Source organism: Leptosomus discolor, chromosome Z, assembly GCF_034619465.1.
Source record: "Leptosomus discolor isolate bLepDis1 chromosome Z, bLepDis1.hap2, whole genome shotgun sequence".
In the NCBI taxonomy this organism is placed as follows: domain Eukaryota; kingdom Metazoa; phylum Chordata; class Aves; order Leptosomiformes; family Leptosomidae; genus Leptosomus; species Leptosomus discolor.
In genome coordinates, this window is record NC_141419.1 from 62,309,801 (window position 1) to 62,337,391 (window position 27,591).

The 27,591-nt window shown below is 38.2% G+C and overlaps 1 protein-coding gene across 3 annotated transcripts in view; it reads right to left on the minus strand.

Moving 5' to 3' along the window:
* The window catches only part of RIC1 (RIC1 partner of RAB6A GEF complex), a 51,091-nt gene that overhangs the window by 9,425 nt on the left and 14,075 nt on the right, over positions 1-27,591 (minus strand). For 2 of the 3 annotated variants that reach the window (XM_086478956.1, XM_086478957.1), the window contains exons 4-18: positions 16,751-16,858; positions 14,485-14,627; positions 14,109-14,245; positions 13,007-13,098; positions 11,872-11,960; positions 10,760-10,904; positions 10,171-10,219; positions 8,890-9,042; positions 8,304-8,507; positions 7,045-7,083; positions 6,665-6,775; positions 4,788-4,877; positions 4,038-4,198; positions 2,919-3,057; positions 166-282 (exon numbers count right to left, since the gene is read on the minus strand). In XM_086478956.1, the coding sequence (XP_086335082.1) occupies positions 166-282; positions 2,919-3,057; positions 4,038-4,198; positions 4,788-4,877; positions 6,665-6,775; positions 7,045-7,083; positions 8,304-8,507; positions 8,890-9,042; positions 10,171-10,219; positions 10,760-10,904; positions 11,872-11,960; positions 13,007-13,098; positions 14,109-14,245; positions 14,485-14,627; positions 16,751-16,858 (1,777 nt within the window). The remainder of the gene's footprint in view (positions 1-165; positions 283-2,918; positions 3,058-4,037; positions 4,199-4,787; positions 4,878-6,664; positions 6,776-7,044; positions 7,084-8,303; positions 8,508-8,889; positions 9,043-10,170; positions 10,220-10,759; positions 10,905-11,871; positions 11,961-13,006; positions 13,099-14,108; positions 14,246-14,484; positions 14,628-16,750; positions 16,859-27,591) is intronic. The other variant, XM_086478958.1, reaches the window with a different exon arrangement.

Genomic DNA, 27,591 nt, shown 5'->3' on the forward strand with positions numbered 1-27,591 from the left:
GGAGTAGTGATTTACTTCCAGCTAACAATTCAGCCTTTAAGTGCAGACACTGCCATGAATTATAGTCCGCTCTTCTTTATGCCTGGACTACTCCCTTCCACAACTTCTTCAGTCACTGACAACATCTTTGGAGCCATATACAATATTCCACATATATTTACTCACATGCTTCCTTTGATTAGGATTATTATCCTTATCTCGTATCTGGGGTCCAGATCGATCCCTTTGCAACATGATAAGTTGTCCTGCTAAGTTTAGCATAATACTTTCAGCCTCACAAGCCTAAGGATAAAAGAGTATTACGCAAATTATTTAAGCTTTTTGAATGCATCACTTTACCCATAATCACAATACAAATCCAGAACAAAAAGAGGAAAATATCTGCACTGCCGTACAGAGATGACTAACAACTAAATTAGGCTGGAGAGGTGGGCCCACGCAAACCTCATGAAGTTCCACAAGGTCAAGTGCAAGGTCCTGCACCTGGGTCAGGGCAATCCCAAGCACAGATACAGGGTGGGGGATGAGTGGATTGAGAGCAGCCCTGGGGAGAAGGACTTGAGGCTGGTGGACAAAAAGCTGGACATGACCCAGCAATTTGCACTCGCAGCCCAGAACACCAACCACATCCTGGGCCGAGATGTGGCCAGCAGGTCGAGGGAGGTGATTCTCCCCCTCTACTGTGCTCTGGTGAGACCCCACCTGCAGTGCTGTGCCAGCACTGGGGCTCCCAGCACAAGAAAGACATGGACCTGCTCAAGCAGGTCCAGAGGAGGGCCACAAAGATGATCAGGGGGCTGCAGCACCTCCCCTGTGAGGACAAGTTGAGAGAGTTGGGGTTGTTCAGCCTGGAGAAAAGAAGGCTCCGGGGAGACCTTACAGCCTTCCAGTACCTCAAGGGGGCCTCCAGGAAAGGTGGGGAAGGGACTCTTGATCAGGGAGTACAGTGATAGGACGAGGGGTAATGGTTTCAGACTGAAAGAGAGGAGATTTAGATTAGATATTGGGAAGAAATTATTTTGTGTGAGGGTGGTGAGACACTGGAACAGGTTGCCCAGAGAAGCTGTGGCTGCCCCCTCCCTGGCAGTGTTCAAGGCCAGGCTGGATGGGGCTTTGAGCAACCTGGTCTGGTGGGAGGTGTCCCAGCCCATGGTGGGGGGGGGGCCCTGGAACTAAGTGATCTGTAAGGTCCCTTCCAAGCCAAACCATTCTATGGTTCTACGATTCTATGAAATTCAATGCAGAAGGACTCAGAAAAATCAAGTAGACTAAGCACTTAAAGATAGATTCATTTATGTAGTTCTTGTGCAAAGAAGTACATACTAGAAGGTTTCTTGTTCACTAGACTCATTCCACGTATTTATTTCATATGGGCTTTTTCCAATATGCCTCTTGGCATAGGCAAGCCACCAGTATTTTAAGAAAAATAAAGCTCTGTATTCTTATCAGCATCACCACTGTATGATTGCCAGCATCTGACTGCAAAGACTAACACTGGTACACAAGCCAAAAAGAGGCGAGCCAAAAAAGAGTTTAGCCACACTTGTACAGCATCTTGAACGTTCAGAAGCTGCAGTTAGAGGAAAAATCTTTCTAGTTGGGTATATCAAGAAAGCAAGGTATTCTTTCTAAAGATTTACTTAAGAACTGTTTCATGGCTAGAGGACCTGTATGGTAAGTTTGCTGCATCAGCGGTGAAGGTCACCAATAGCCTACAACACTGAAGAGGCTAATACACTCCGCTAAGTCAGACACATTGCTTTGTCTACAGTGCAGTATCATACTCAGTCCTAACACCAATACTTTTCCTTTGATCAGGAAAGAAAAGGGGTAATATTTTTCAGTCTGAAGCTAAGTTTAGAATATTACTAGTGCTATAAGAAGTTTCAGTAGCTTTTTCTCAAAATTAGGAAACACGATAGGTCAGATAGTTCCAAAGTAAGGATGCTGTCCCGCGACCTGATGGACTAAACCACAAGAATGTTGCCTTTTATGCCCTTGTCCAAGATAGTATCAAAGTCTCAGGACATACATTGAGCATTGTTGGACACTAAATTAGAATGAACTGAAGGAAGCAAGCGCAAACCTTCAGATTCTACATCTGTGCCACTGCTTTCATACCTGCCAGTGGTTTTGGTATGTGAAGAAAAATACGCATCTTCACATGCCTACAGGCCTGCCTGACAGACAACTCAACTTCCAAACTATCTTAAGGTAGCTGCTCTGATGAGAAAACACACTTCATACTGCAGCTGCTTAAACAGTATGCTTAATTTGTTTACACCACAGACAACAAAAATCCAAGTTCTCTTTGCACTGTGCTTTCAGTGGCCTCAGTCATTTCCTGGGGTTAAGACAAGGCTTCACCTTCACTCCCTACTCATTGTTTGGCTGTTAGCCCGTCTCCTGACTTAACTAGCGGGAGAGATTATCTTACTTTATTTTACTGTAGTAGGAAATTGACCAGAAGTAACCTGATAGGGTGATATGCCATCTTTTACTCTTTTCTGTTTATTCTTTGAGTAATGGACGTGTTGCTGCAAGAAAGGCAGTTCCTAATGCCACGGATTGCTCTGGTGTTCAACTTTTAATAGTTGAGTAGTAATAACAACACAATAGAGAAACATACTCTTGACATAGTTACGTTTAATTTGCCCTCCAAGATTTGGCCCCAAACTTCACAAGATGAGAAGAGAAGATATGATATAGAAGTAAGAGTTTGGATTTTATTTCCACCCCCGCCCCCAATTCATACATAAAACGTCTATCTAACAAACATCAGAAAAAACATGTTCTGCATTTGGCCACATAGAAGAACCACTGATTTATGATTCATTTATCAGCCAGGCAACATTTGAGGACCAAGCTAACAAATACAGGCACCAATTCTTTTAAATTTTGAGCACTAGACCTGTTACCTGCTGAGGCATCTTCAAGGTGATGCCAGTCTCTGTCCTCACCGATGTCAACGTAACAGACACTACAAGAAAAGGATGAGGAATGTACCGAGACATGGACACTTCTTGAAGAACTTGGATACAGGCAGTAGGGTTAAGACTGAAAGGAAAGATGACTACATTTAGCAATTTTAAAATAGTATTTAACATAAAATTAGTATCTTGAAGTAAACCCATGAAAAATGAAAATAGGTAACAACCTCAGCAAAATTACTTTCCTTTAACCAGGAATCCCACAGACCTACTCTACATAAAGTTACAAAATAAATCCAAGGTGGGCTACTTATCTTGATAGTTTTGGGTAATACAGCTATGAGTGGATAGAAGACAACATCAGATACTTCAGAATAAAACTATTCACCTTTCAACAAGACAATTCCAAGGTCTGGATTTTGTTGGAAATTTCTTTGAAAAGCATTGAAAATATTTTCCTCTAAAGTGGACCAAGAGCTTGCTTTCTGCTAAAAATGAAAAGGTCTCTTCTTGCTGAAACCAAGATGTCATGAATGTAAGAAAAATCACCTGCTTAGGCACTTTGAAAAACTATCTGGCAATCTTTATCTCTTCCTTAGGTTCACTGCTCTTAATCTGAAAGTATCTGGCTCTTATGTTGCTACTTCTTTTGCACCAAAATAGCTCCCCACCATCACATCACAGACCAAAAACTTTTTCTCTCTTCATCTTTGCTACTCCTCCAACACCCTCACCAATTCCTACTTCTAATGTTAGAAACAATTTTTTATTAAAATTATTGAAATATGTGGGTGCCTTTTAGTACCTTTTTCTTCTATTTACATCCAGTTTTCAACTTCCTATCAGATAGAACATGCTTGTAGAGACAGCTGGAAAGGTGCATATCTCAGTCACTACCTCCACACCTAATGTGTGTATCTGCATGCATGCAAGTGACAACACTCATGAACTACCACTTGTGCATACAAATAACACCTTCCCCTCCTTATTTTAAAAATCTGACTCCAGAAGTTGTCAGACACCTCTACATTATCATTAAAATTTACGCAAACTGAGAACAGATTTACAAGTAAATTACTGCAAAAGCATTTAACTACTGACACTCACCCTTCAGGCCTTCTCTCAATACTGTAAAGGCAAATGGAACAATCTGCTCTGAACAATATTACAATGTCCCGGAAGACACTCAGTAGTAATGTGTCTGCTTGCACTTTGGTGATGTGTGCAAATGCATTGTCAAGATTAGACGTTCGCAGGTAGATTCTCAGCTACAAGAAAAGGAGTAGTTTGAATACAGGCTCTGTTTACCAACAAACTATTAGTAATTCCTTATTAAATTATTTTCTTTTTTTTTGTGGAATGGCTGTCAAGGATTTCTGGCAAGACACACTACTGTGTATCTACTACACACACACTTTGTGTTTTATCCACTGCATTACATTATTGCATCTAAAGTGGTTAAGAACAAGTACAGCCAAATCTGAAGTACTGAACAACAAACAGAAGGAGGGAGTTTTATTTATTAGTTTTAAAAAGCAAAGAGTAAGTAAAGCTTTTCTGCTCATCTAATTTAAAACCTTACAAAAGTGTCCCAAAATACTGTAACTACATACCTCAAAACAGGCTTCATGCTAACATGCAAAAATGTCACAGTTTTCAGAACAATGAGTAGATTCATAGTAGTTAGCAGAAATGTTTTTAATAGCAATAATATATTTCTGTAAATTACTTACATATTAATAAATAATTTCTTAACATGACAAAAAGCCACCTATGTATGAAGCTTTTCATAGTTGTAATACTACTGTAGAACAGATCCTAAACATGACTTATTTACTTTGAAGAAAAATACCTCACCTCTTCCTGATGATCATTTAAATTATAACATGCAAGAACAATGAAGTCATTCCACCATGCTAAGCCACCTGTTACCATCATATTTTGCTCCTGAAAAAAGTAACCAAATTACATACATTTATGTATTTTTATATACTTACACACACATACATTCTATGTGTAATTTCTGAAAGCCATACATGATCTTTATAAGCTTTACTGATAGCGGCAAGACAATCTATGTATATGAAGTTTTTGTTGTTTGAAAAAAAAGGTACTACAGAATAATACGTGAAGGACAAACACCATCTTACAAAACACAGCTACAGAGTTCCTTACATTACTGGCATCCCTGAACTCTCTCAAATTAGGTTTCTGTTTCTAGCCAGAATTTACAACCTTGGCATCCCAAGCTACATCTCACACAAACTCTCAGATAAGATATATGGGAGTAAGTGGCCTTCTATGACGAAGTGACGGCATCGGTGGACAAGGGAAGAGCTATGGATGTCATCTGTCTGGACTTCTATAAGGCCTTTGACACGGTCCCCCAAAACATACTCCTCTCTAAATCGGAGAGATATGGATTTGACAGGTGGACTGTTGGGTGGATCAGGAAATGGTTGGATGGTTGCATCCAGAGGGTAGGGGTCAGCGGCTTGAAGTCCAGATGGCAACTGGTGAGAAGTGGTGTTCCTCAGGGGTCTGTACTGGGACCAGTGCTGTTTAATCAATGACACAGACAGTGGAATGAAGTGCACCCTCAGCAAGACTGCAGACTACACCAAGCTGAGTGGTGTGATTGACGCGTCTGAGGGAAGGGATGCCATCCAGAGGGACCCAGACAGGCTTGAGAGGTGGGCCCATGTGAACACCATGAGGTTCAACAAGGCCAAGTGCAAGGTCCTGCACCTGGGTAAGGGCAACCCTCAGTATCAATACAGACTCAGGGATGAAGGGATTGAGAGCAGCCCTGCTGAGGATGGCTTGGGGGTGTGGGTGGATGAAAAACTGGACGTGACCCAGCAATGTGCACTCACAGACCAGAAAGCAAAGCGCATTCTGGGCTGCATCAAGAGAAGTGTGGCCGGCAGGTCAGTGAGGTGGTTCTGCCCCCTCTACTCTACTCTGGTGAGACCCCACCTGCAGTGCTGCATCCAGCTCTGGAGTCCTCAGCACAAAAAAAGTGTGGACCTTTTGGAGCAGGTTGAGAAAGGGCCACAAAAACAATCAGAGGACTGGAGCACCCCTATGAGGACAGGCTGAGAGTTGGGAGTTGTTCAGCCTGGAGAAGGCTCTGGGGAGACCTTATTGCAGCCTTTCAGTACTTAAAAGGGGGCCTGTAAGAAAGATAGGGTCAATCTTTTTCGCAGGGCCTGCTACAATAGGACAAGGGGTAATGCTTTTAAGCTAAAAGAGGGCAGATTTAGGCTAGAAACAAGAAAGAAATTTTTTACAATAAGGGTGATGAAGCACTGGCACAGGCTGCCCAGAGAGGTGGTAGAAGCCCCACCCCTGGAAACATTCAAGGAGAGGCCGGATGGAGCTCTGAGCAACCTGATCTAGCTAAAGATGTCCCTGCTCACTGCAGGGGGGTTGGATTAGATGACTTTTGGGTGTCTTTTCCAACCCAAACTATTCTATGATTCTAAGTGTCCGACTACATGCACTCAGATTTGGAAATGTTTTAATAATCAGACACACATTACTGTGCCAAAACCACAAGATAGTTGTTTCAGCCATTTCATGAAAAACACATGCAAAACCAGCACCCCTAATCCCAAGTATGTCTACAGGTTGTTTATTTGAAAAAGATATTTTTAAATTTTCTCCAAGAGTCACATTCTAACAAATTAAATCTCCACAGTATACCCGAATAAAGTACCATAATCTCTCACCTGGGTAATATTTCCAAACAGCTTCCATTTTTTGGTGAGTAAAGAATAATGTGCAAAACCAAACTTGCCAACAACAGCTACATTCTGTCCAAGCTTGTCAATAGCTGAAAACTGCTCAACGAGAAAAAACACAGAACCTTAGGAAGAAACTTATTTAAATGACATATCCTACCCAAGTACATCACTACAAGGCAATATAATGTCAGAGTCAAAACTTGTAAAGTATCTTTCATGTTTTCTACTTTACTGCCCAATACATATTCTTCTTGCTGTAATTTAAAACAACTATTTCATCTTCCAGAGCTCATCCAACCCTAAGGGCCAGTTATAAATCCCCAATATTTTTAAAGAAGCAAGAACTTATTCTTAAAATAACTCACCCTTATAGGCCAGTTGCTCTCTAGATACGTACTATGAATCTAAAAAAAAATAGAGAAAATGGAAACCACGTAACTATACCAAACACCATTAAAGCAGTAATTAATTATAATGTTCTAAAGGAATTTGTACAATGTCCATGTTTTTCAAAACACTGGCTTAAGAGATTTTCATGTTGGGACTTCTTTTTTAAATACAATTATATGGGTTCTTCACCCTCAAGAAAGTTACTGAAGCCTAAATGTTAGCCTGTTTTTAACACAAGAAATACAGAAATGCATTAACAACATTCAACTGCTAATATTGTGTCAGAGATTAACAGTCAAAATTTGCTCTTTCCCCACCATAGGTACTTCTCCTTCATCAGAACCTTTCATGGGAACATAAAACTTTCAATAACATAGCATTCAGGAGGGACTTTCAGTGTTGGGATTAAATTTCTAATCAGAAATACACACCAGCACATCCAAAGGACTTGTTATGAGAGTACTCAACTGAGATATGACAAATTAAATCTTGATCCTGGATTCTTCATGTTACATGGGATGATACAAATCCAGGTTCAAACTCCAGTCCCTTGGTCTGATACAAGGCAGGTAAGTGCTCTCATTACCCAGCCACTGGCTGTTCTCACAGGTATGTAATCCCCACAGTAATTCCAACTGAGTTAGTTTTACTCCTACACAGACTTTGCCCTCCTACACCAGTTTCGGAAAACAAACGAGCTACCTGGCAGCTAAAGTGCTGCTAAAATTCAACAGTATCTAGAACCTGACATACACGCCTAGAGTCAAATGCTGTTTAATAATAGCGATTCATGTACTATATGAAAAACAAAATCTTGGGGACCTTTCAAAAAACTTTTATTTAGAAAAATATCTACCACTTAAGTGTAGAAGAACACACACTAGAATTACAGATTAAAAGTTAAGTAATTTTTCCTCTATATTACAGAGAAAATAGAATCTGTCCCATTACTACCCCTGGAAATAATTTAACCACTCCTTCCAGGAGTCAAAAAGACATTTTTTTTAATTAGCTAGGATACAAACTCATAGCCACAAGGCTGAAATGGCCAACATTCCTTTATCACCTGGCAATAAGAAAAAGCTGTACCAGGGGAAACCCAAGAGGCAATCAAAAGGCATTATCTCATACTAGAGGAAAAAGGGAAGGCAGAGAGTGATGAGATCAGCTGCAAATTCCAGTCCTATAAATTCTCACAAGCACAGAGCACATATGGGAAACTATCAGCAATTACCTGTACAACATGCCAATGTCTGTGTCCTAGTAAAGTGCTTAAACCCTGAGAATCTAAACTGCCATCTGAAAATGGGCCTCTTTCCCTGGCAGGCTTATGTTCAGAGTGTGCTGAAGTATTTCTGGGACTCTGAGCCTGTGTTGCATCTCCACAGTTCAAATACAAGCGATCTTCTCCTTGAAGGAGGACTTGTTCCTGGTTACTCTGTATTAAAAACAAAAGAAAACAACAAAGAAACAAAAGCAACCTTGAACTCCATGTACAGAAAACAAAGGAAAACATAAGGTCAATATATCAACAGGTTCTACATAAACAACATGAAAATAAGTGCTAAGGCTGTTCTCGGTTTTTGTATCACTATGTACCACTAGGTTTTATTTTACCATATCGCATAGCAGTATTTTCAAAGCACCATTTTAAAGACTGTGTGATAAAAGTACCGTTTTAAAGACTGTATGATAAAAATGAAGACCAGTCTAGTGGCTGCAAAATAGACTTAAAACCTGTTAAGAGAATAACTCAGAGGTCACCTGAAAACCAGAAATATGCTCTAAAATAAGGATATATTTATCAACAAAAATCTTACCATACAAGGATTAACAGTGAGTGCACTCTTGATGAAATGAAACTGCAGAATACCAAATTGGTGAGCTTCATTATTTGCATCTCTTTCAGGCTTCATGTTTGAAGAGGAATTCCCATCAATAACCCACAGATGATATCCTTCTGACCCCCAGGTCTGAAAGTAAAACACAAACAGCAATAAAACCACAAAACCAAAACCATACATTCTCAGAAAACAAGAACTACAGAAACTTACTGTAACTGTTCTTACGATAGACATGAGTCTAGTAAAAATACACACCGTTTGGTATTCTAAAATGTATCATCATAGGTATCATAACTAACCCATAGCAGTAAAATCCACAAGGAACAGTAAAGAATCTAACCTAAATTCTTTTTTTTTATGTAAAAAACGTTGGCTAAATGAAGAGTAACTATGCAAGTCATCCACATAAGCAATGACGGCTGTTTGGTTTGCAGTTTAAAGCAACTAATAAAAAAAATCCACAACCAGAATCAGGTATGAAAAAAATTCTGATTCCCAAAATTACATTGGTCGTTGTTCATTAAATTCAATGGTATTAGAATTTCGATCTTTGGGGTTTTTCAAAACTTACATTTTACTGTCTTTGCAAATATGTACGTGCACTTGGGATGCATGTTTAAAATTGCCAATCTTCATAGCAACTAGGCTATACATAAATAAATATATAAACCAAATGTTTTGGAAGTATTGTACAAAATTCATCATGGTTTGTAAAAGAAGCCTTGAAGACTATGTTTGATATTTATGAACATCTACTGATTTGACAGACTAGCAGGATTTCATGTTAATTAGTTTTATTAAAACAACAGCAGTTAAGTTTCTCTTGAATTCATATTCTGAGTTAAGTTCCATCAAAGCCAAAGGTAAGCTAGAAATTTCAGGGAAGTAAGTAAATTTACAATTAGTGTTGTTCTGTGCCTCATTGCACAGTGAAATACAGCACCAGATTTAAAAAAAAAAAAAAATTAAGGAAAACCGTAAATGTTCATTCTTAATATTAAAAGCAAAGCCAAGAAAAGGCATGTCATGCACACTTCATGAGCAGGCATACACATGAAAAAAAAAATCATCAGTTGGCCTCTTTTCCCTCTTCCTTCAATGTAACATTGGTGTTAGGGAGTGTTGTAAAGGCATCTTACTCTTTAAAAGTAATAAAGCTAACGAAAGCCAGCTTGATTTTCTGAAAATCTGTTTTACTAAAAATAATTTTTAAAATTAACAGCCATCTTTTTACAGTACTTTTAAATCCATATTTACCATAGAACTGATCTTTAGAGGGTCCTTTTTGGCACCATCAGACTGATACCTTCAGAACAGAAAAGAACAAGTTTGAGTTTGGAAGTAACTTCATCAAAATAAAAATTATCTTCCTAACTTTGTCTTGTCACGTGGTTCTATATTGAATTTCACCTCAAACTATAAAGCCTGTTTGATCCAAGACAGGCATAGAAGGCAATGCAACTGTCAGATGTCTAGCATAAACTGCTCGAATTGTGATTTCAATTGTGATTGAATTTGTGATTCAACTGATTGAATTGCTAGCACATTTTCAGCAAATATATACTGGCACTGAGGATATTTTAAAATTTGCTTGCTAAAGCCTGCCTTTAGGGCAATTTGCTTTTATGGCCAAAAAATCCACTACAAAAAGAAAAGAAAATAATTTTCATTAATATTCAAATGATCCCCTCCTAAATATTACTCAATGATTCCAATACCTATGGAATTATAACAGAAAAAGATTTTAAAAAGCTAATTCTGAGATTTAGTTTCTAATCAAATGCTTTTCATTAGAAAAGCAAAGGTTTCTAATAAAACATTTTACAATTTCATTAAAGATACTCACGCAAAATCACCTCCTAAAGTACAGATAAGCTGAGCACCAAAAACACTCCATAAGGACAAGCCTCCACATTCCCAGGTCACCATCACAACACAACTATCAGGTGACCACCTGATTAGTTTAACAGGTCCTGTTTTATTCCAAATATCTGATTAAAAACAGACAATAAAACACCATGTGAAAAAACGCCAAAAAGTCCTTCAACTGCTTTCACCATAAGAGTAGAAACAAAAGTATATGGAAATAAATACTTCTTCGGTGCATTCAAACTCACCATCTCAAAACGAATAAGCAGCAAATGAAGAAGCCATGTTTTCTTTCCAATACATGTTTGGTTTCATAGGAAACTAAGAGTACATGAAAACAGGCCAGAAATACACTATGCTATGACACAATCATAGAACTGAAATTCTGTCCAAATGATTTTTAGGACAAAAGAAGATTTTATATTCGCCCTTGAAACCTCTTCCTTTGGCACTTAGTACAACTGTGAAATTCTGTTATTTACAGATTTGATTTCTTTTATTGAAACTTATAGGCACATACATTTTCAACTGAGGATGCAGTTTACCCACTTAATGTGTTCCTTACTCTCAAGCCCGCAATACTCATCACTACTATATTGGAAAATACAACCGAGCTTTTGTTCACTGCAGTTCAGGCTGGATTACTCAAAGTTTTTGGTCAGTTTTTCAGATTAATTCACACTTCTATTACATTTAGTATCAGTTTTGACAATAATCTCTCATTTTCTCAGGTGAATAATGTGAGCATAATCTCGAGACCACATGTGGGAACTACTAAGATCTGAGACACTTAAAAAGGAACAACCAGCAGCAGCACCATTAGCTGTTAACTCAGATTTAGATTTAGTTAAAAACAAAAACAACAAAAAAACCCCAAAGCCCAGATCCTCATATATGAAACACATACAAAAGTCAGTTAAAAGCAAACAGCTAAAAGAAGAAATGTGCAAGAGTAAATTACTACAAACATGCAAGAGTAAATACCGATACATCAGTGATAATACAAATATTTGTTAACTAGCCAAAGATAAAAATACTCTTTAATACCCTAAAAACAGCTGGAAAATTCCAGTAATAAAAGTAGCTCACCAGGATATTGTTTTGGTGTCAGCTCCAATTTATGAGAAAACTGCATGGCGCCAGTGGTGGTATCAATTGTATAAACCTGCACAGAGCCACTGGAAAAGATTACACACGCTTTAGACTACAGACCATTTGGATTTCTCATCAGTTTCAAGAGGTTAATAAAAGCTGCTTTTTTCTCACCAATACCAAATTCATCTATATCAGAAGCATTATGTCAAGTAACACTCAAAGAACTTTATGAAACAAAATCATAAGATAACTTTCCAGAAGGCAGTGGAGGACCCAAAACACTGGCCCTATACTAACTAATGCACTAAGACTATTTAATTCTCTGAAAATACACATGCACACACAACCCACATATTTATGGCTTCCAACTGCTAGACAATCCACAAAGGAAGAAATCAGTATTCATTCAGTGCTAAAACTTCATCAGGAGTATACTAATGCATATCAAGATCAGTGAATTATAGTAACTATTCCTGTTTCAGAAGCAAACACCAACACACTGCATTGTTACTACAACTGACAATACTATTTCTTAAGATGACAATTGAGGACTAAGTTACCCAGATCTTATGAAATACTCTAAAAAAATGTTTAGAAAAAAAAGCTGCACTCTAAATCAGCTAAAAGCAGTATTATACAGGAGGAACCGTCTTGAAGGAGCAATAAGTAAAACACTCCAACTAAAAGCACTTTTGCAACATTTAGTTTATAAATATTTACAGTTACTCAAACAGGGAACACTTTTCCTGACCAAATCTACACTTTACACAGCATTTTCTCAGTTGGGTAGGAAGTGCTGATTCTTGTTCAAGATAATTATAATTAACTGCTTAAAACTGACTTTATAATCCTGCTTTGAGATTAACTGGGCCAGCAGCACTTTCCAATCCTGGCTACTGGTCCAGCCACCTTTCAATTTTTTTTTCCAGAGCTGAAGAGCAAGCATGAATTTCAATTGCAGTTCAAGCAGGCAACCATTTATTTCCTCTTCCCTCCCACACTCTGATGTTGGACAACTGATCATTTTCATCTTTACCACCCTTGCAACACAACTTGGGAAGAAGAAAACTGTGTTTAAGCTTTATAACGAAATGCCCCCCCCCCATTTAACAAGCCTTACAAAACTTACTTGGCACATCCAAATGCCATTAGCCTGTACTTGTTATTTACTGCCACACAAGTTCCATCAATCACATCTTGTGCCCAAATACCATGGAGCTGCTGTAAAATAAGGAATTCACAGAATTTTGGGTTAAACAGTGCTTTTATTCATGATAGTCAGCTTCTATGCGTGTGCCACCCATGTGCACTGCATTACAGATCTGCCCGTTGACCTTCATCACCTCGGGAAATTTCTGTTGCAAATGTCAAGATTAACTGACATGACTCAGGTAAACAAAATCCAGCATACGTAAAACTGGTTTCACTGTTTTTAATAAAAATTATAGAGAGATGCCAGTATGTAAGGAACTGTTTATCAGAGCTCTGAATAACCAAAGCCAGTCAACACCTATAAGGCAAGAATATCCCTGATACTGCATTAAAAAAATAATAATTAAAAAAAATCAGTAGATGGTGCTAAGGATGAAGACAAAACTCAAAACAGGAAAATAAATTCCCATCTGCAACAGCTGAAATCACAGGTATTGTAAGTGTGTGAAGGAGTTTGGGACAGGCTACGCAAATCCTCCTGGGTTTTCTGTAAGTAAAATAAAGACATCTAATGGCAAAATGCAGTCAGTTTGTAGGCTGAATTACAGGTAAGAACACACCTAACTTGGAAAAGATTCCTTTAAAACAAATTCTGAAGTATGCCTGTTACTATAAGAAGAGTCAGATTTGACTACAGCTAAAAGCTAGAAACAGTGCTTATGATATCTTGCCATAGGAGAAACCACTTCTCATCACCCCACTTGTAACTAGCAACAGGAAGTCTGTTGCAGGGACAGTAAGAAGACCTCATAACTATAATAACCTTTTGAATCAATAAAGAAAAAATAAATCTACTATCAATTATGTTCTCCCATAGACATGTACTAGCCGTAGAACAATCTAGTTCAAATTACGGTATAAAATATAATCCTGTTCTTACGTTATCTCTTAACCAGTTGCTAAATTTTAATTTCTTAGCAGGTGAACAACACTTAAAGTAAAAAGCTAACTGAAACGCCGAGACCGAGGAAAACACATTTATTTCAGAGCGCATGCTAGAAACACTAAAGGAAATATACCTCAGCAGTGAATCTGCTTGACATTGGTGTAATGAAACCAACTCTGCCATCGTTAAAAACAACAGCAAAACCATCTAGCGTGGCACAGTACTCCATATCTCTGACGTAAACATCTTCAAAGCCCAAAAATGAACCTGCTGAGAAAATATCAGTAATTTAAAAAATATGTGAACACAGTGATATTGCAAGACAACAGACTTTTCAGTTGTTTACTTACTACTTTACAGAAAAAACGAATTTAAACAGGCTATTTTGTTCACATTTACAGAAGGCACATTCTTCTCATCTCTGCTTGAGATCAGAGATAATATTTTATATTAGATGGTATTTCACCAATAGTTAACTATCATAAGCAATAAAAAACCCCAAAATCTACCTCGAGAAGACTGCAGGTCCACAGAAAATGGAACTGTACATAGGTTGATGGCCTTCCTTCCGTTGGTCATACCATCCCAGTGAACGAGATGGAGAAATCCATCAGCAGTAGCAACAAGTAGATCCTCTAACATGGACTGCAAACTAATAAATGTATTTGTCATTTTCTAAAAAACTGCATCTCAAATCCATGTCACAGAAAAATCAAATAATGTAACAAACACCATATTACTGCCTCAGTATCAGCAACTACATTGAGAAGTTACATCAAATAAGTTACAAACTAAGTGCTTAAGTCCTATTGACAGTAAAGGTACCAAGCTGACAAAACATGGTACGTCCCTACTTTTCTCCAGGAATGAGAGTTCATGAAGAGGTGTGTATTGTTAGAACAATTGTTTAACTGATATATGAATTACTGAAGTTCATTTTAATACTTTTGACTAAACATAAGGCATTGCTGTCAACAACCAATTATTAATCTATCCTAGAAAACTACCAATATTGCCTAGGCTGTAAATGATCCACAGCACTTTCTAATCCACGGACTAAGCCCACGATGAAGCAGAAATTAGAATTCTCCTAAATCCTTCCCCAAACACCTCCAAAATTCTGAAAGCTATTGTTAATCTGTTTGTATGCAGGTAACAACCTGCAGCTTCCCGGGAAAGCTTTTTCCAGCATATACCGCACTTCTTCCAACATCCATTTTCTCCTATGGGGCCTCTTCCCAAACTGCACTTCCTTACTATTTGACCCGTCCCCAATGCTTCACCAACTTTTCACACTGTGGTGGTTCGGTGTCTGGTGGGGTTTTGGTAGCAGAGGAGGGGGCTACAGAGGTGGCTCCTGTAAGAGGCTTCGAGAAGCTCCCCCGGCTCCAATGTCGGACCCACCTCTGGCCAAGGCCAGACCAATGGCACCTCTGCGAATAACTATTTAAGAGCGAAAGAAGCGGCTGATTGTGTCTCTTTGTTCTGTTGGTGTTGGTGAGCGAAGGGGGATGGGAGAGAGACAGCCCTGCGGACCCCCGGGTCAGCGAGGCAGGACAGGGGGAGCTGTGCCGGAGCAGAGGTTCCCCTGCGGCCCGCGGGGGGGTGGCGGCTGAGCCCCTGCAGCCCCTGGAGCCCAGCGGTGGCCCAGAGGTCGCCCTGCAGCCCGCGGAGGGCCCCGGGCCGGAGGGGCAGGGCCCGGGCCCGGAGCAGCCGCGGCTCCGAGGCAGCCCGCGCTGGAGCCGCCCGTCGGTGGGAGGGCGGCAGCCCCGGGAGGGACCCGCCCCGGCGGGTTCTGGGGAGCTGCGGCCCCGCGGGAAGGACGCCCGTTGGGGCGGTGGGTGGAGGGCTGTCTGCCGGGAGAGGGACCCCGCGGTGGGGCCGGGGAGGGCTGCGAGGGCCCCTCTGCCTGAGGGGGAAGGAGCCGCGGAGACACCTTGTGCTGACGGGCTGTGACCCCCATTCCCTGCCCCTGCGCTGCTGGGGGGGAAGAGGGAGCAGAGCTGAGCCCGGGGAGACCGGAGGGGTGGGGAGGGGGGGAAGGTGCGTTGTATTTACGACCTCGTTGTGTATCTTATTGTCCTTGATGGTTAAATGTATGTTGTTATCCCCAAGTTGAGTCTGTCTTTTGCTCATGACTATAACTGGTGAGTGAGCCCTCCCTGTCCTTTGTCTTGACCCTCAAGCCCTTTTGGTTGTATTTTCTCCTCCCCATTGCTCAGGGGACAGGGCAGGAGTGAGTGAGCAGCTGCGGGGTGCTTTTGTTGCCAGCTGGGCAGGCTCAAACCATGACACACACACACTTATTTAGCATGTTCAAATCTTATTTATAGGGAAGGCAATCGCCACAAAAAAAGGAAGAGGTAAACGGTAAGTTTTTCCAGGACAAATGGGGACCCTCTGGAGGCAGCTGGAGAACTGCTGAAAAGCTATGTACAGTTTTGCTCTTCTGTACCTATGTCTCCACGAAATCTCTAATCCATACTTTGAGCCCAAGGACAAACACATCCATAGTAACATAATGTAATACTGAACATGCATGTGCTATACACTTCTATATGCCAAAAATATCAGTATAGGCAAACACAGAAAGAACAAACTCTTAAACAGCACTTTACTTTTTCACCTCCTCAGACTTACTATCAGTAACTTACTGTTAATAACTATTAGTTTAAAAACTTACCAGAAGCTTTTTTCCATCCAGTTTCCCCTTCACTTTTTAACAAGTAATCACTACATGCATAAAAATTCTGAAGACTTGATTAGTGAGCATACCTTGTGATAGAGGCTTGCAAGTCCAGCACTTTCTTCATTTCTAGACTTAATGAAGGAGCACATTGTTCTTCCTTATAATGTGGGGTTCCCTTCAGATGTGGACTTCCTCTAAAATAAAAGAGAAATACTACAATTAAAACAAAATGTCCCGCAAAAGAGGTAAGAATTACTGACTTGCATTCCCATGGGTTTTTCCCCCATACACATACACCAGACACTCACACACAACCTGTCACAAGCAGTGCGCTTAATACCTAGGACATAATTTTAGTGCAAAAGGTTTAGTCTGTCATATCATCCTATATGCCTATAAAAAGTACCTAAGCAAATCAAGACAATAAACAGAGAACGAACATTACAATAGTTGTGTAGCCCGCCTTAATAATCCTAAAATAAGTTATATATATGAATGCAAATTCTGATTCAATAAAATGGTATTCAACTGTTTCCATTCATTACACGTGTTGAATTTTTAAGTATGTCCAATTCATTCTTTGCCAAGATGCATCACAGATATTATAGACTGTAAAATGTTTGTGTTTGTTCAGTTCCTTTTGCCAGATCAATGTTTATACTATTAATTCAGCATGCATAATCCAACAGGTAGACATTTATTAAAATAATTCATAAGAATATATCTCCCTATAGCAAATTAACAATACACCTAAGACCTACTAAAAAAAGAGGTGACTGAGCACCAATTCTCTTCCTTTAAACAGACCGTTACACAGTATCAACTTCTCGATATAGAAATCTTCCCATTTTTATTTTCCTCATTTTAAATTTCACATTTCATTCTCTAATGAAATGCAGTTATTTTAAAACTCAATACAGCATCATTGAAGTATTCCTTATTTGTCTGGCTTATCAGATGTGCCATGTTTTTCATTAACTTTTTTTTTAATGAGTACTGTAACATGTCATCCAGCTCATCCATGTCTCGAGTATTATGCTAGTAAACAAAGCAAACTATGCATGAAACAGGCATTGCAGACAAGTCAGAGTTTAGTATACCTTCATCAGTCAGCAACAGTAAGATACATACACAAATCGATGTAATCGTTACCTGGATTCTAACTGACAAAACCCTTATTTTACACCAGGGTAGATAATGCAACTGCCTAAGACATGGCAGAAACCAAAGCAGCTGCAGTTTTAGATAAGTTTGACACCACAAGGATACCTCAGTCTTCTTCCTGCCTTGGTTATCTCAGTTGATATCAAATGCCTTAATTCCATTACCATTTTATAGCAAAACACAAAATTCTTATCTGTTATTCTTCGATGGATATGACACCTTTCCTTATGCAGCAAGGACAAAGACATATGCTAGCTAAGCTAAGGCCAAGGCAACCTTTGCCATTCTGGAGTTAGCAGACGGAAAGCAGTAACATGTTTCCAGAACAAAACAATGGTGACCATGAAGGATTACAGCAAAAAATGAGAAAAATTACTGTAAAGTAACTTAATCTACCACCCACAGATGGTAAGCTGTATAAACATTCAATTATTAAAATATTTGTTTTGCATTTCAAAAGAAAATTAACTAGAAAATACAGCTGTCTTGGGAAACAATAGCCCTCCATGTAAGCTAGCTATCATGAACTGACAGGAAGTCAGGATAAAAAAAAGTAACTAGTTAATACCAGCATTGTGGGGTTGTTGGGTTTTTTTTTAAATAACAAATGACGCTGCATTTCTTGAAGTTCATGAAGCCCAATCCATGTGCTTTGGCCTTGTATCTTTTAAGAGTCTGGGATTTCAAAAATAATAATAATTTTAAAAAAATCTACCATACAGGGTTAATTCCTTTAAATCTCTATGTCACTATCAGCAATGCAGCATCCTGAGGGCTGCAGAAACACTTACAAAACCCCAGGTGTTTGGAGTCATGCCTTTCAACCCATGTGCACATATGTATACTCCCAACCAAGATGAAAGGACTCTGGGTTACCAAGAATCAGTGGTACAACTGAATCTTGTAAGCAAACAACTAAAATTGAGAGAAAAGGGTTGTGTAATGCATAAACATTATTGCTATACACATATAACACACCATATAACAGCCATGCTATATGGCAGTAACCGACTGAGGAACATAACCAAGCATACGCACAGTGTTTCTGCACAGCACAAGCTATAAGGCCAGAATGAGAACAACATGGTTTAAAAGGCATCTTTTGCTGGAAGGGAAATTTAAAGTCTCCAGGTGGGCAGGCTTCTTTTTCTTTAAACACCTTTGATTAAAATAGTTTGGAAGCATATTTGAATATTTTCAGTTTCACGAGCTAGTTTCAGCAAGTTCATTACCATCTACGGAGTATATCTTTTCCCATTGAGGCACCATCATCACGACTGAAACTCCAAAATGTCAGTATTTTCTTTCATTCATTGCCTGTGGTTACTTCAAATTCATGGATTCAAAAAGAAACCCTTACTTAAGGTTGCAAAAGGGGCACAATCAAAAGCACCCTGCATTCATATAGTCCACATCCGCATGAGTCAGCCTTACTAGTTAAGTTACTTTGACCTTTAAACTAAGAATGCGCACTGCTTCCATCAGCAGGAAAGAATGTTTGGTCTGGTTGCCACATCAGCATCTGCTACAGTTGTAGCCAAACTTTAAGTAACTCACTTTCGCACAAGAATCCAGAGGAACAGAACATTCCAGTGACCAATCAGCTGTATGTCAAAACAAATATAATTACTCCACTTCTATTCGCATGGCATCTGTTAATGTAACTAATAAGCCTGTGAATAAAATCTCTTAACGCTTAGAACTGAGAAAAATCACCCACTACATCCACCGTCCAAGAAAACCCCAAACATGGAAAGATTTGGAACACCAGGCTGCTGTTTTGTTGTTTTGTTGGGTTTGTCTTTTTTTTTAAAAAGTAGAATACAAGGTTTACGGGGACGTTTCAGACCTTGACTTGAAGATCAAGGTGCATTTTTTAAATCACTCGGTTTATTCTCTGTTCCCCATTTAGCATGTCACCAGTGATATCCTTGTTCACAGAAAACAGAACGCTATACTGTGTAATAAAATGTCTTTCAGATGTTCAAAGCCTACATAAATGTATCTCATGAATCACTATTTAAATAAGAGTAAAGAGGAACCTTTACAAGTCGACCTTAAGGTCTTGCCTCTTTCTCCAAACTCCAATTCTCTCAGCTTTCCCCCCACATTAACCTTCTCCTGCTCTTCAGTTCTAACCTGACTTCCCCAAAATGAGAGAGGAGCCTATAAATAAGTGAACTGCTAAAACGCTTAGCATGAAGTCGTAATTTTTCATATTAATTTAACCATCTTATAGGGGAAGAACTGGCTTGGAAAGTAATACTTTGATTGCATTAGAAGAAAAATCTGTAAGCTCAAACCATCATGCAAGATGCAACAATGAGAAAATGGAGAAGTGTATTTAACATCCCCCCCCCCAAAAAAAAAAAAAAAAACAAACCACAAACACAAAACCAATGAACCTTAAGCATCCTAAATTCAAGAAAGAGACAGCTCTATGCAAAAGTGTAGTCATCTAGCCCCCCTGAACTGGGAGGAAGAATTTCCTTGGAGTTAGTTATCTGGGGTTGGGAGTTGGGTTCAGGGAGGAAACAGGACACCAGTCAGCTAATTTTTCTAGCAGCACAGTACTGCACTTAGGTCCTCCACTACATGCATAGCAGGTAAGAGACACAGCATGATCCATGGACAAAACTCATTCAGAAATATCATTGCCAGACAGGCACTTACTAACAGAAGCAACTAAGAAATACTTATGAAGTTAGTTACAGCAGAATCTGAAGGGATGTACTTAAGGGCTTCTTTGTAATTTGCAATTAAGGTATATCACACAACATCTTTTTTTAGTCTCAGTATTTCAAAATAATCTTCAGTTTTTCAAAATAATGTTCATTGTTTTATGCTTATAACTGGAAAATTCCATTCCAGAGGTAGAAATAGCGTTAGATTACAATTTAAGTTTCCACTTTACTATCTGGGGTAATCATAGTAATATAGGTAGCTGTTACAGCTGGATAACAGTTTAGAAAAGTTCAGAGATGCTCTCACATTCAACTATGCTTCCAAAAAAATCAGCATAGTTAATGGCAGACAGTGCATTAATTAAAAACAAAACAAAACAACAAAGAAACACCAAACAAGTCAGTAGCATCCATTCCCACTAGTCAAATCACAGCTGCTTGGGAAGTAATGGAGATATTTTACTGAAAAAAATATACTCCAGACCTGTTCAGCAGTAAGTATCTTTAGAACAAATAATTTATACCACAAGGTAAAATATTTTTACACTACTTTGGAGCTATGATATTCTTAATAGTTGCTGCTTAAAATGGTTTCTTCAATAGTACTTGGGGGAGGGGGGTGTGCGAAGAGAAAAAAAATCAAAACATTTTGATGTTTCAACTACTAAAGAGCCCTGCACATGCGAGAAAAACAATGTTTCTAAATTAATTTACACCATCAAGAACTGAGTTGCTCTCCTTGAAGATGCAAAGGCAAAAAACTGACAATAACTATTATTGTTGCACTAGCACAACTACAGAATGCTTATTAACTGTTTCAAAATGGTTCATGTGAAGACTTCAGTGAGCGAATTGTCTGTGCAGCTGAGGACTCAATTTTGTTTATACCCGATTCAAAGAGCCTGCATCACCTCCTCTAAACATGTGATTCTTCACTAACAATTCACTGCTCACCATGCTTTTTAGGAATGGTTCTTAAACAAGTAAACAAGCTACACTATGAGCTTTGATTTTCATATGACCAGTCTCGTCTCACCCTTAAACCTGCATCTCACCACCATACAACTCAGCCACCAGCTGAAGACAAAGTATGTCTGTCTGGATCCAGAGCTACACGCACACAAATTGGCAAAAGCTGGACGAACAAGAATTTACAGAAAGTCTATGGAAACAACTATAAAGAATGAATAAAGGTTTAGAAAAGTAATTAGTACAGCCTCTTCTACCCAACTGAGTAATAACAGGTTTCTGTGTTTTGAGAAGAGAAATAACTAGCTAGCATATTAATCAACTATTCATGCAAAAAAGCTAAATGGTTTACTGAATTATTATTGCATTTGCAAAGATTTCTGGATGACATTTTAGACCTCCTGAACCACATCAAGGGCTAGCAATGGTTAATATTGGTTATTAATTGTGGTTAATGTTTAATAAAAATTCTACAACTAATCTAGTTTTAAAAGTACTCTTTCCAACCAATGCCAAAAACAACTTACAGGGAAAACCACAGTGTTAAAGTTTAGCTCGAGCTTAATTCTGAACAAAAATTTTTTAGGAAGTTAATTAACTGTGTACCTCATCAGTTACCCTCGCAGAGTTTGAAGTTCAAAACCTTTGTACACACTAATCTTAAGTCCACTGAATCAGGACAGAAATGCCTACTGATGAGGTAATTTATGGCACCCATAAACCATCTTGTTATAGAAATAGGAAAAGCTTTGAAAAATGCCAGAAAGAGTAGGACATGAATACAGTAGCCAGACACGTAAGCAACAATACAGCATTTTAAACCAGGATATAAACACTAGCTTGTTCATGTGCCCATATTAGTCAGAAAACAAATTCAATTTTTAAAGCATTTTCAGGTACTTAAAAATCTACAGCATTAAGATCTCATTCTAAATTTACATCAACATTCATATCACTTCCCCCCACCCCACCCCACAAATGCAAGCTCCACTTGAGGATATGAAGAAATCAGAGGCAAAAGAATCTCCAATTACCACATTTAGTTTACTAGCCACATGAAGTTGTTTAGGTTTTTTCTTTTTTAAAGGCAAAAATATCCTCAGCATTAAGTCACTGTATGCTGTCTCTTCAAGTGAGAAATCTTAAGTCGCTCTCCTTGCCAAAACTCTAAACAGAAAAAAATACCAGTTCAGTACAGGGAAGGCTCTACTATGATGGTGATATACAGCTGTTCGCTGTGAAACAAAGGAATATCTGCACAAATTCCTTTGAAAACTCCTCAAAAAAAAATATTACCATTCCTTGTGTCAGCTTACAAAGCTACAAGTTTGCTTGCATGCACTGCCCCTTTTCTTAAGTGTACCACAGGTGGGAATTGATTTTATTTTACCATTCTATTATCTTACCATACATACATTTTCTTCATGTTTTATCTTGTCATGACTTAGTAATACGGTGGCAAAATTAGACTGAACTAATTGAAGCGGGACTTTGTACTTGTGCTCACTGCAGGAAAGTATCCCAGAATGCGGGCTAATGGCCAATACTGATTCTCTTCCAAGTCTGCTCTGAACTGGAGCAAAGTCTCTAAGAGCTGCAATGAAGCTGCAGACTATTCTGGCTCAATTTAAAAAAACAAAAACCCACACAATTACTGGCTTTTTTTTTTTCTTTCCTGTTTTTAGTCTAACAAATTAAGTAGGATACTTGTTTTCATTGGGCACAAATGTCTGTTCACTCCAAGAACAGACTAGTAATTCCTAGGCAAACATCAACAGAGACAGAAATCTTTAATTCAACAGAACAACTGCAATTCATAACATTCCTAAAATATTACAATTTGACAAAAAAACCTATCAATTGCCTCCAGCAAAAATTTAAAAAGCTTCCCTTTTTATATATAAATATAAACAGAATTCATGACAGAATGCTGTGCTTATGAGAGTATAGCGCACTTGTTTTATTACATTAATCTAGCAATAGATTTTATGTAAAATGTATGTAATGTTGAACAGGTCAGTTCCTTAACCCTTACCATATCTACATAAGTATATTTTAAACTGATTAAAACACTAAAGGTATAAAATATCTAGCATTTAAAAATAATTTCCCATTCAATCTCTTAAAGTATTTCATATATTCTCAATTTTATAAGAGCTATACCCTCAGTTATTGATAGAACCAACTTTAAAGGTTTTGTGCGTTCCAGCCGCAAACATTGATAATCTTGAATTCCAGTACTTCCATTACAACACCGAATTTCAGAATATAAAGTCCATTACAACAGGTTGATATGAAAATGAGGAAGTCATGCCAAATGGGCATTTTTAAACAGGAAACCAATTTTCCTAGACTCTGATTCTGTCTGGTTTTAAACCAACAATAGCAGGGAGCAGGGGGTGTTCACTCAACCTTACTTTCCAAAATCTGGTTATTTCACACTACTAAGAAGCAAGGGGATGCAGAAACTCCTGCATGCAAACACAATGACAGCTTAGCCTCAAACTCATGCTTTAGCTCTTCTACCAAACCTGTGATGATTAGATTGGGAGAGTAGACAGAGACTTGGCCCTAAAAAAAAAAAATCATACTCTGATTAGATATACTGCAATGTGTATTGAGTTATAAACAGCGAAATTGTTTGTCACTTCCCATGCAGTTTTGTCTTCTGTGGGTTTTTGGTTGGTTGGTTGTGGGTTTGTTTGGTTTGGTTTTGGTTTGTTTTTTTTACCTTGAGGCATTTAATTCAAGCTGTACCAGCAAAAAACTTTCGCAAGTATAATTACAGTTTACACAATAATAGAATAGTTCTGTTAACAGATCAAATACAGGCAAGTTCTTCTGGATCATCTTGCTCAACAGCCATATATAATAAAAACTCTGTGTAATAACAGCTATTAAATGGAAGGACTGTACTTTTTCTCCACAAACATCCCTCTCCCATACAGACAAATGAGGAGTGATTTTTATTTTCAGTAACTTTTTTCCATCCTTTTCTTCAAATCAAGGATAAATCATTATCAAGTAAACTTTAAAGCAGTTCTTTTAAGAAATACCAATACCACATAAAGTTGTAACTTTACTGCAGCTACCCGTGCACCAATCTGGAAGACTGAAATAATAAATAAAGTCAAGAAAGTGGCTGTCGATTATCATACACCTATCGCCTGCTTTTCTGATGTTCTTTTTTTACATATTGTAAAATACACACATTTCATTTAAATGAGAGCTAAGCTGACAGAAGAATTTAAACACAAGCTTTCTCAATGTTTCCGCTTGTATGGGATCAAACCCAGCCACCAGTTCAACTTGAGGATACTGACTAAACTAGAAAAACTTGCACCAGGACTTTGGTGCAGCTGAGGGCATTACTGGTGTGTACTCCGGGTGCCTGATCATCTCATTATGTTGACCTGTACTGCTTAAGAATTCTGTTCAAGCTTAAGTTGTATTAAGACAGTTTTCCTTTATTTTAGTAGTCACTACATAGAAGTTTTGTTTCTGTCAGAACTGGCCATTGTTACTTAAAGAAAGGATATTAGAGAATAGGCTTCATTTTGCTTACAAAAAGTCAGTAGATATTGACACTTCAATGATATCAAGAGTTAGTCATAATTTTAAAAAGCAGAGTAAGTCTGAACTTTTAGGAGCACTGACATAAGTGTGCTCGCTAGCTAAAAAAGAAACAAAACAAACCAAACACAATTAACGATACTTTACATCTCTTATCTTTCTGGTATGCTGTGGAGGTGTCCAAAGAGAAGAATGGTAGGCAAAAAAACCCTTTACTTTAAATATGCAAAGTGTGGAGCCCCACATTTAAACCTGTTGTCCATCCACTTCACTGTTCTTACTGACTTGTTTCTAGCACCTGTCCTGTCACACCACTAACACAAGGACAGCTACTCTCTGCAAAAATCACCACCCGCTCACTCACTTTGCCTAATACAGGTAAATAACCACATAAGACAGAGCTGGACAAGTTCGTAATTAATACTTGCATGAGAGTTAAAATGTTGCAAGCAATTGCTTTATCATGGGCTATCAGGTGAGAATTATCATAGAAGTATCACTGAGCAGTCACTCCAAGTTTTCCAGCTTCCCAGGGCTGCTACTCAGTGTTACTTCAAGGTCACCATTTTCTAACACCAGCCTCTTATTATATGCCAACTTGCAAGTTAAGCTACTGGAATCTGGGGGGAGGGGACGGGGAGAGGTAAAGAAGGGAGATAGGCTGGTTTAGTTTCACCATTGGGTCAGTAACCTGACTTAAGGCACAGCTGCATAATCACTGCTGCCAACAGAGGAAGGAGCCAGGAACACACTGTCACAGTGGGAGAAAACAGTAAGATGTCCCCGTTCAAGCACAAGGCAAGTCACATATGAGGCCTTTCACTGATTTTTAATGGCTTCAGAGCTAACAAAATTTGGTATTGTTCAGTCCAGCAGAAATGAAATCCAAGCATTTCAGTGAAATAATGCCTTTGGAAAATGAACATATGCTAGAAGAAATTTAAAAGTTTGTCTGTTCATTTGGGGTTGGGGTGGGTTTTTTGGTTTGGTTTGGGTTTTTTTAGTATTTCATCTACAAAGCAAATTGGTGAAACTGCCTACAGGCAGTGCACTGTATCTGCACCAAAAAAGTTCATACCACTATAATCGCTTACAGAATAATTTGATGTTAATCACAGCAGGCATAATTCGCACACAAATGCTTGTGCCTTACTTTTCATCTAATATAACCAGAACAGTAGTAATTTCATGGAGGTTTTCAAAATTGAGGGCTAAATATAGACAGACTAGTAATCCCACTAAATTCAGTGAGATCTTTCATCTTCTTAAAGTTAAGCACATGTATTAGTCTTAGGAGATTTTGAGCAACCTATCATAAACACTCTAGGGACAAACACCTTGTCTTATTCATCCACAGAATCAGCATTATACCGTTTTGGAATATACAGATAGATCTTAAAATCTAACCATTCAACACACAGCTAACAGAAAGACTTTTTCATAAAACGCACGCTTTATGTCGACAACACAAATCAATTACCAGTGGTTTATATAAAAGTTAGACTGGTTAGTCATTGACTGCTTAATAGATATTTTCAAACATTTCTACATGTGGCATTTTTAAACAAACCTTCCAAAGCTTCTTTTTCAGCTCTTACTGCATATTTTAAATGTATTTCCATATATTTTCAGATTTTGCCGATCAAAAAAACAACTTCCCAAATAGAAGAACATACCATAAACTATTGTTTAGTCTTTTGCATTATGTACAGCTGAAGATATACTATCCTTTATTTATTTCAACAGGTTGCAGCAACAGGTTGTCTGGGGTTTTTTGTTGTTGTTTTTTGTGATGACAGTAAGTCAGATGTGAAAAGTCAGTTTGAAAAATGCTATTCAGGTTTCAGAAAAGGCAAGTAAAGTAATATAACTGGAATATATTAGTCCTAAGTTTTTAGAAAATAGACAAGTAAGTTGCAACAGAAAATTCTGTTTAATTCCAGAGCTTTGAAGGCTATTTCAGAGGCCAAAAGATGCATTATAGTAGTAACACATACAAAATTTTCCACTCAATGAAGCAATAACTCACTTTGAAATCATTTACTACCTGCCTGGTCATTTCTTCCTATACACACTTGAAAAATAGAGATTTAAAATCTAAATGTTCATGAAGATCTGATTACTTTTTTTTTTTTAAACGTTCATGGTTTAACAGTTACGGTTTAAAAAAACGAAAATGTTTTCCTTTTACAAGACATCATATGTTATCTGATACTCCTCATAGATGTCCATTTGGAGACACCCCCAGTCAACTTTAACTAGTCTTATGAATACGAAAAAACCTTAAAATTAAGTTGACTAGCATTATGATAATGATGAAGGTATATATAGAGATATATCAAAAAAAGCAGTTTCTAGCCAATAGAAATCAAAGTTGGTTTATTATTCCTGTGGGCAAATTTGACCAAATCAATGAATACATATTCTGCCTCTCTAAACACACACAGACACACATAAATACACCCCTTGAGGTTTTAATTTGTCCTAAATATTTCACAATTTTGCCATATCCAAAGTCAACTAAGTCACCCAGAAAT